General features: G+C 31.6%; 1 protein-coding gene across 4 annotated transcripts in view; it reads right to left on the reverse strand.

Moving 5' to 3' along the window:
• The window catches only part of LOC110031509 (protein arginine N-methyltransferase PRMT10), a 12,078-nt gene extending 4,130 nt beyond the window's left edge, over nt 1–7,948 (reverse strand). For all 4 annotated transcript variants that reach the window (XM_020734742.1, XM_020734739.1, XM_020734740.1 and 1 more), the window contains exons 1-6: nt 7,692–7,948; nt 7,397–7,589; nt 7,198–7,303; nt 3,944–4,133; nt 2,690–2,875; nt 2,517–2,600 (exon numbers count right to left, since the gene is read on the reverse strand). In XM_020734742.1, coding sequence (XP_020590401.1) covers nt 2,517–2,600; nt 2,690–2,875; nt 3,944–4,133; nt 7,198–7,303; nt 7,397–7,589; nt 7,692–7,877 — 945 coding nt within the window. In that variant the 5' untranslated portion in view covers nt 7,878–7,948. The remainder of the gene's footprint in view (nt 1–2,516; nt 2,601–2,689; nt 2,876–3,943; nt 4,134–7,197; nt 7,304–7,396; nt 7,590–7,691) is intronic.
• Nucleotides 7,949–10,444: the final 2,496 nt, after the last annotated feature.

The raw sequence follows: 10,444 nt of genomic DNA on the forward strand, positions 1-10,444 counted from the left end.
TTGTCTCTAAGTGTAAAGCCACTCATCCACCTAATCATTCTCATCTCGGCAACACTTAATTTATTATTATGCTTCTCTTTTAAAGGCCAACATTCAGTGTCATAGAGCATTGCAGGTCTCACAACCGTCTTATAAAACTTTCCTTTCAATCTTAGCGGTACTTTTCTATCACATAAAAGGACCGAAGCATTCCTCCACTTCAACCAACTAACTTGAATTCTACTATTAACATCCACATCTATATCACCATTGCTTTGGACAGCGGACCAAAGATATCTAAATCGTTCACACCTTTTAATAATTTGATCACCCAAAGTCACACTTCTGTCACTAGAGCTATTACTACTAAAATTACATTTCATGTATTCAGTTTTAGTTCTACTTAAACGAAGGCCTTTAGACTCCAATGTAGACCTCCATAATTCAAGTTTTTCCTGGGCTTTTTCTCTCGTTTTATCCACGAGAAGAATATCATCAGCAAAAAGCATACACCAAGGTACATCCTCTTGTAGATGTCCAGTAAGACCATCCATAACTAAAGCAAAAAGATATGGGCTTAAAGTCGATCCCTGATGTAAACCAACAGAAATAGGAAAATATTTTGTCAATCCTCCTTCAGTTTGAACACAAGTAACAACTCTAGTATACATATCTTTAATGACTTCAATATAAGTCATATCAACACATTTCTTCTCGAGAACTCTCCAAAGGATATCTCTTGGAACCTTATCGTAAGCTTTTCTAAATCAATAAAAATCAAATGTAGATTCTCCTTATTATCTCTGAACTTCTCCAACAAACCTCTCAATAAATGTATAGCTTCCATAGTAGACCTGCCAGGCATAAATCCAAATTGATGGAGGGAAATTTCAGAGGGAGAGGAAGTTCGGGTGGATATGCAAGAGTCAGAAAACTGAGGATGTCGATCTTTGAAGGGGAGGGTGCATATCAATGGGTGTATCGTGTGGAAAATATTTTGCAATCAACGAGTTGACTGAGGAAGAAAAACCCATGACAATGGGATTACGCTTGGAGGGGAAGACTTTAGCGTGGTTCCAGTGGATGGAGGCCACGTATCCGATGCAATCATGAGAGTAGTTTAAAGATTGCTTGTTGGAGCGTTTCCGAGCCATTCGAGAAGGAGAACTACACGAACAATTCTATGCTCTGACTCATTTTTTTAAGAAAAATAATTTTTTATTTTCATCTTTAATACACTTTACTTGAGTTAAATCTTTACTTTTCTTTTCTCTTTGTTTGGCTAGTTTATACATATATTTTTCACTCTCCTTAGTATCTAATCTATTATAAAGATCATTAAAAGTAGAATTTTTAGCGTCACAGATTGTTCTTTTAGACTCCATGCGGGCCGTTTGATATTTTTCTCAGTTCTCTAAGCATTTACATATAAAACAATTTTTATAACATAACTTCTTATATTTTATCTTTTCTTGCACATTATTATTCCACCACCAACTATTTTTATTTGTAAATACTTTTTCTTTTGATTCTCCAAGCACATCTTTTAACATAAAATAATATTTTTTATTTGTAAAACATCTTGTATTTACATAACATCTTTTTATTTGTAAATACTTTTTCTTGCACATTATTATTCCACCACCAACTATTTTCATTTTAGATGACATAAGCAAAAAGAATATTAAATTAAAAGATAAAGTAATATGATAATAAAAACATCACAAATATTACTTAAATTCAAGAATTTAATACTTCAATTACTTAAAATTCAAAATATTATGATTTTTTTGCAAATCTAATATTTTCATAAGCAATTAGTCTCATCATCATAAGTCAAACAAATCTTATCTGCTTCACAAGCATCATTATAATCTCATAAAGCATAATGTTCATCAATCAAACGAAGCTCAAAATCATGCAAACAAAATAATGTGGACATTTTTGCCCCATATTTGTACATATGTATGTTTGTGTGTGTGTATTATGAAATGTACATACATACGACACAATTCTTATATAATTACATTTTCAACACCTAAAATTTAATATTTACATATATAAAACTATGTCATAATCAAATTAACACTTTTATGAACAAAGTATATTTGACTTAAAAAATAATTAGAATTAATATATTTGACGTGTTATATAGAAAAAATAATAAATTTTAGATGTTAGATATAAAAGCATATTAAAACTAAATAGTATGTGCGTAAATAATTTTTTTTTCATATTAAATCTAAATTACACCATTGCCCATGCTTAGTGCAAATAGCATGAGCAATTTTGCATCATTGGCGTGCATGATAAAGGCAATGACGCACTAGTAAAGACGTGAATTCACAAACTAGACCCTCTATGCAGGGAAAACAACTGACAAGATTTAGAGAATAATGTTTAAAATAAACTAGCGAAGAATATTTAGTAGTAATAATATGAAGAACCACAAAAAAACTATCCAGTCCTTTAGATATAGCAGACTTAGTAAGCAGGCAGAAAAGTAGCCATGATACAAGTGATAGGAAGAAAAAAACCTGCTGACCCCAGTGAGTTGAGTTGTCAACGCTAGGAGCAGTAGTCAGCTCAACTTCTTGTTCAACTGGATTCTGCTCGCTACCCTTTAAGAGAATTTATTCAGTCAGCGGGAAGAAATCAGTGTTATGTAAATAGAATAAAAGAAAGTTTCCAAAGAATCCATGCAGCATACCCGAAAATGAACATCAAACCAACCAGCAAATGCTGATAGCCTAGTCCGATCCACATTGATTGGCAGCACGAAATTTGCAGAAACATCGCGGATCTCATCAATTGTAGCTTTTAGACAATCAATTTCTTTAATGACCGCAGGGGTGCCTATTATTTGACTCGGATGAAGACTGTTCCACAGTGATGTCTGCAATTCAACGTAAGAACAACAAAGCATGAGTAATAGACTACAAGAGAGATTGTCAATTTCTCATACAAAACTAGCAAAAAATAATTAACACAGCTCATGAGAACATAGCAACCAAAATGTAATCGCTTAACAAAGTCAACGAGTCAAAGAAATGTATAAACAAAGTTTATTAAACCATGCTCATCGAACCTCACTGAACAGTGCCTGAAAAAGAGTCATGTGAAGATGACTACAAAGAGCAAGTATGAAAGAAAGACCAAATTTTATCATATGGAAGAAGGTTAAGGCACATGGAATACAATTACGGCTGTGAATTTGAATCAAAAAATAAAGAAAAATAAAAATTACCAAAAAATGGTATGAAACTTTGACTAGGTTTGATCACAGCTTCAAATCAAGAAAGTAAAGAGCCAAGGCTGGCACAAATCAAACTTGGATTGGGCTAAGCATGAATTAAATCAACCTAACTTGAGATCCAAAAGAAATAGAAGTGTGTGTGGGCGTGCACACGTGCAGGGGGCACATACATGTGTAAATTTATATCTTAATTTATGAATGTTCGTACTGCATTTATGAATTCATGCAATGTAGAACTGAGAATGGCGTGCATTATTCAAAAAAAATTGAATGAAAATGTGCTTTGGCTCAATTGAAACAAACAAGCTAGATCTAGCTCAAATTCAGATCAAATCAGCCAGCATACAGCAAGACGTGCTTTGGATTGAAATGGAACCAAATGAATTAGAATGAATTCTAAGCCATGTTCAAGTGACATCGATTTTTTTCACTGCATTAGTACCAGCAAAAAAATTCATCCAGACCTTCAGCTGAAAGTAAAAAACATGTTCTCAGCATTACTGTAAGTATTGGGTATATATAACATTCAAAGTATCCAATAACAAGAAAATAAAATATAGTTGAAAGAAAAATTTCTTCCCTTGAAAACTATACATTATTAGACATATACCCATGATTTATGATATGGTTCATCATGAAAAACCATAACACTGCGTTAAAACTTTACGGTACAGTTGCGAAAAGCGAGATAAGAAAGAAATTTGGCACCTTCAGATAGTATTTTTCATGCTCTTCACGATAAGCCTTGGTTAGGACATTCATGTCAACTCCATAGTTTACATCTATGTCATTAACAAAGCTATACCAGTCATTCATAGCAGTCTCATATTCATTCATCTTTTGATCCCCTAAACCAGATCTGACAGGTGCTACCCACATTCGAGCATGACTAGGATACCTACAAAAAGTAAAGGAAGAAAATAGTCTCTAATAGTGATCAACAACATTCTTAAGAGCTTGGTAAAAGAGAAAGTTAAGTTCAATAAAAATTTATCACCGAGTTCCTTCTAAGAAGTGAAAGATAGAACTAAATTCTTTTTTTAAGTGACAAATAGAAAAAAGCTCAATTAAACAATTGTATTAAATCATTTAAGGATCTCAGCAGTGTGTGCTTTATCTAGATCCACCTTATAATGCCTCAGAAGCTGGCTGGAAATTTCTAGGGACCAAGCTTTTCTCAACAATATGTGCTTTCACTAAACCCATTTGCAGCCATGCAATAACAATTAATTCAACTGACTGCAGACATGTAAATATAGAGAAAGAATGCATACTAACAGTTATAAATAATCATTGCTAGACTCTAGCTCATCAGAAATACTCAGTTAAGATTTGTTAAAGCTATAAAGGAGATCTGAACAATAGAAGGAGAAGGTCCTCTGTGCAATCGAAGTAAAGTAAAAAAATCAATAAATTATTCAACATGATGAAATCAATATACAATCACAATAACCTATTGTCAGGTACATGACTTCTCAAATTTTTTGATGTCACTACTAGCCAACCTGATGAAAATGATACATAAGAACCTATCACATATGAAGAAACAACCCGCTGCAAAAAATAATTGCAAAGTAAAGAGAGGGTGCAATAATGAAAAAAAATAAAGCATGAGAAATCATTTAGAGGACCAAAAATAAAAATTTAGTTGCATGCTAAAGGAATTATAAGATAAAGCATAAAGTTGGTCGGACTATAGAGAGATTCCAAGCTAAGCTTGTTGCTAATGGATAAACTCAACAACAAGGATTAGATCATGATTAGATGTTCAGCTTGAAAGTGAATATTGCTAAACTATGAATTATTTTATCACCCATTATTTCTCTTAACGAACTATTGACTTGACTTAATGTCAGAAATTCAACTCTTCAAAGAAAACACAAAGGATTTTACATAAGGGTTAAAAGATGGCTTCCATGAAGATAATCAAAGAAGATATGTCTACAACTTAAAAAAGTTAAAAAACTGATTAAAGCAAGCTTGTTTAACATGGATTTTAGTTTTCAAGAATCTATAGGTTGGATTTTAAAAAAACAACATCCAATGATTTTCTTTTCACTTTAAAACAACAGAAAATCATAAAATTTCGTGTTTAAGTTGATGACATTGTTGCTTCTGAAATTTGCAAAGCACTGATAAGTAGAACAAAAACTGTACAGCACAAAATCTAAACTCAATAATTTGAAACATTTGGGGTGCTTTCTTGTAATAGAATCTAATAAAGGTTAGCACAAGCAAACCAATGTTTAAAATTGTGCATTTAGGTACCAAAGCATTTTTCGTTCACGAGATGAAGCTTAAGCCTTAATACATTTTGAACCATAAGCCTCAAATTAAAATGGCATACATTTATAAATATTATATAAAATAAAAGTGTGAAGTAAAAAATAATATATAAATTTTCTAACTTGTTATCACATTAAAAAATAATATAAACATTCTACCTAAGAAAAAAATAATAAATTGCATAAAATCAAAAGTAACATGCTAATCTTCAACAACAAAAAATCAAATAAGATGGGTTATACAAAAGATGGGTTATACAAATATTAAACTATCAAAGTAAGCTAAAAAATTAAAATAAAATATAATATTAAACTATCAAAGTAAGCTAAAAAATTAAAAAAAAATATTAAAATATCAAAATATAACAATTAAAATAAGTTCAACATCATAACTCTTTCTCTCTCTCCTACAATCCTTCACTTCAAGAAGAAAATAACAAGTCATCAATATTTGAATTTTTAAATTTAAGTCTCTATTATTATCATCGACCAACTAATTTTCATTAGAATCATCTTCATAAAGAATTATTTATCTCATGTCTCATCCTTGATCATATATACAACCTCTCATTCCTCATAATCCCTAATCCCAGTATCTTCTACTTCTTAATGAATAATCATTAATAATCATACCAATTAAAATAATTATTATAATGATAATTAGAACTTTAACTACATAATTGTTAATGACCACATTTTCCTTTTATTTCTTGTTATTTAATATGTGAGGTGTAAGGGGTAATAAGTGAGGCATATTGATAATATTTTCAGGTTTGCTAAAAAAAATTATGTATAATCACAAAATTTTAAGGAATTTTTTTAGGCAAGGCGCAACTCAGTCTAGGTAGGCCTTATCCTAGGATAATGAGGTGTAATCCTTATTGCAATTTTTTCTAAAAATGTTGAGGCAGACCTCAAGGCTTGTCTCATATTACACAAGCATATATAATGCAACAAACTATACTTTATCAAAATGCAGGATTGCAAACCTTCACCTACAACAACTATCTACAATCAAAAGGAAATATCTAATGATGCAAAACAAATAAATAACCCAGACATTTATTTGAGTACTGTGGGAGCCTTAAAATAGCTCACCATTCCCATATCTGACATTTCCTCTGTATAAATCAAGCCTCACAATTTATGCATGAGCGAATAGATTTCCACATGCAATCCCTTAAGAGAATCATGTGAAATGTTAAAAAAAACAGTAATTTATGATAACGAGCTCCCTAAGAATGATAGTGACACCATTTACTAGACAGTAAGGTATTCCAATTCATACTACGAAAACATCTAGACAACAGAAGGTGTATTATACCCTACAGCATCTTCCTTGAAAAGAACCTACTATCTTGGAAAAGAAGCAAACAAAAATTATTACAATTGCTTAGGTTGAATATAGAGTGGTGGCTTCAATAATTGCAAAAACTACCTATATTAGATAAATTCTACACCTAATTCAAATATAGAGTGATGACTTTAACAACTTTTAAACCCTAAACCCTAATAAAAAATTTTAAGAAGATACGAGAATCATGCCATTCATGTCCTAAACCATGCAGCCATATGCATAAGCCATGAAAAACCATGATATACGAAAACAAAATTCCCGTGTAAGACAAATTAGCTTAAACTATCCAAGTGAATACATTGCAAGGCACGGAAACTTACATCACTCCAGATGGCTTTAGCCACCTATCTCGCGCGCATATCACGGAATCGAACATCGACTCTCTTAAAAGAAAATAACCCATCCACTCTGATATTATAACATCAACTGAAAACAAAACATAAGTAAAAGAAAACGTTTCAACAAAATTAAGATTCAATAACAACAATAAGTCAATACGAAAAGAGCCTAAAACCTAACCTTTCTCCGGCAAATTAACCTCCTCCATAGATCCCTCAATCACATGAACAATATCCTCCACGTTATTGGCATGAACAAGAGCCTTAGCATGCTCAGCCATCTTCGTAGCTTCAACAGCATAAACCTTTCTGGCACCAGCTTGTGCGCTCCATATCGCAAGAATCCCGCTTCCCGTGCCCACGTCCAGCACAACCTTTCCATAGATGGTTTAGGGTTAGTGCAAGTGCACAGTTACTTCATGTGTTTCATTTCCATTAAAATAAGCCCTCGTAAAGGAGAAGGAAAGGGGAAAAACCTTTCCGGCGAAGTGGTGCTTATTGTTGAAGATGGCATTATAGTATGAGTCCATGCGGACCCGATCAGAGAGCATCTCCTTTTGGTGGTAGATAAAAGCATAGGTACAAAAGTAGTTGGCGAAGTCGACACTTTTGTCAACGGAGCCGTTTATCGCCGGAACCCCATTACTCGCCGGTGAGGCCATGGGGTTTTTTCTCCTCGCTGTCTGTGCCTGCGCGCTAGGGCGTCCAGCTGACTCAAGCGGGAATTAAAAAGGGAATTTTGATTTTATATGTACCCGAAATTAGAGAAATTATTTGCAATTTTTTCTTGAGTACATCTAATATATATGTATATATGTATATATATATACACACACAATAGCTATAACATAATAAAATAATTTTTAAAATATATAAATGAATAGACATAATATTAATTGTAATTCAATTATGCAATTCCAAAAATAAAAACACCATCCATAATATTGATAAGGGCATAGAATTTTCTATAAAAACTCTTACCAGTGATATAGAGAAATATACAATATAATTTTGAAGTTGGGTGAGAAGTTCAAGTATACTCTGTGGGAGAAATGGAGTCAATCCCTAAATTAGGTCAAATTTGATGAAGCAAAATGATGTAGTTCTTTGACATTTCTTGATGCCAAGAAAATCAAAGTAATAGGTTAAGGCCTTCCTCTAGATGATATTTAGAGGTTTTTATGAATTTCTAATTAGTTTATGATAAGTAAAAGTGCACTAAAATCAAATTGGTTGGGTTGAAATCCTAACCACGTCAAACCCTTTTAACAAAGCTAACGATTTTGTTGCATGAGTTTAATTCTTAATCTAAATGTTGAAAAGTATAGTTTTGATAGAGGAATAAGTTAGAATGGGTTTAAAGGTAAGAAGAGAGGGAAGAGGAAGGGGAGGGTCCGTCCACTAAAATCAAATTGGTTGGGTTGAAATCCTAACCAGGTCATACCCTTTTAACAAAGCTAACGATTTGGTTGCATGAATTTATTTCTTAACCTAAATGTTGAAAACTATAGTTTTGACAGAGGAATAAGTTAGAATGGGTTTAAAGGTAAAAAGAGAGGGAAGAGGAAGGGGAGGGTTCGTCCATTGAAGTAATTACAATAAACACTTTTTCACTTAATTTGGATAGCCACTCACTGTTACTAAAACACTCTAGACATAAAACTTTCACTTATGACAACATATAAATGTTATAAAATAATTCAATAATATATAATACATAAGCTGCATAACTCATAATAACAATTTCGCATATACAAAATAAGAGCACTAGACATTTATTTTTTTTTCATTTTTCTCCTAGTCATGGGATCTTGATTAATATTCATTTTTAGCTTAAGCTCTAGTGATTGATCCATTTTTTCTTGTATTGCAAAATGTATTCCTTAGTCCACATCAAATTTAATAGATTTAAATTCACAATAATGTAAAATTGATTGACAAAATAATAAATATACCAAATAGAACTAAGATGTGCATCAAAATGATAAATGGACCTCTATAATTATGATAATGTCAAATAAATCTACATAAAATTTATCCCTTAAGAGCTATATTTGGTTAAGAATGGCCTCTAAAAAAGTTGTTTTTTTTTAATTTTAGATATGATGAGATGCAATAAATACACTCCATAGTCTCTATAACAAATAATGTGTAAAGTAAATAGTAGAGTACACGTGCCCCAAAACTACATTTTATTTAAATGTTAAAAATGAATAACTTTACTATAAAAGCGATAATTATATATGCAGTGGTCATTCTCCACTTCTGAAAAAATATTTAGAGGAGAGAAGTTTGCCATGATTTTTGAATAACCAAAACTATTGAAACAACCTAAGGAAGCAACAAAAAAATAAATTTATTGGTGCTTCCAAAATTCTGCGATGAAGTACAAAAAAAGAGAGTTATATAATGTTGAGAATATTGGAGAAAGTGATGTCACGTGTAATTTAGTAAAATTTATTAAATTTTATTGGATAATAAATGAGTTTTGTGTCAAACCATGACTTTAGGAACTTCTCTTCAATGATGTGCATGATGGCCTCATTAAGCCACTTTAAGTAGTAATTTTTCATGAGTTTCATGAAAGTGGATTATTGCTCTACAGTATTGATCAAATGATTTTTCCAACATAACGATGTCAAGTCCATAAATCTGCAAGTATCACCAAATTTTCCCCCTTATTAAGAAACATAAAGAATCATGTGTTGCAAAATAGAAATAAAGTTAGCATAAAAAACATTCAAGAACACATACCTTCAATGAATTAAATTATTTCTATTGTAATATTTCACAAATTATCTAGCATAGTATACTACAAAAAGACCATCTATAAGCCCATGCTATAATATTCTTGTCACCATCGAATAGTTCTCCCATAACTTACCACTTTTGCTCATCTTTTAAACTTCCTTATCTAAGAATTCTCTAAATTATAACCTAGTAATCAAGACATATTTAACAATGCCAAATGAAGTGATCTTCCCTCTAATGTCTCACACAATTATCATCGTCTTCATCAACCATTCTTAATAATAGCTTATGAATTAGTGCCTAAAATACCTATATTTCAAGAGCTCTAAAATGTTATCGAAGGGTGATCTCTCTAACTTCTTAATGAGGTTATTAACTTCAAATTATCAAACTACTTTTCCCATCACACCTCTAACTTTTATGAGAATCAAATATTGTAAAGTTTTGTTTTTTGCTATATATATATATATATATATAT

Source organism: Phalaenopsis equestris, unplaced genomic scaffold (genome assembly GCF_001263595.1).
Source record: "Phalaenopsis equestris unplaced genomic scaffold, ASM126359v1 Scaffold000834, whole genome shotgun sequence".
NCBI lineage: Eukaryota > Viridiplantae > Streptophyta > Magnoliopsida > Asparagales > Orchidaceae > Phalaenopsis > Phalaenopsis equestris.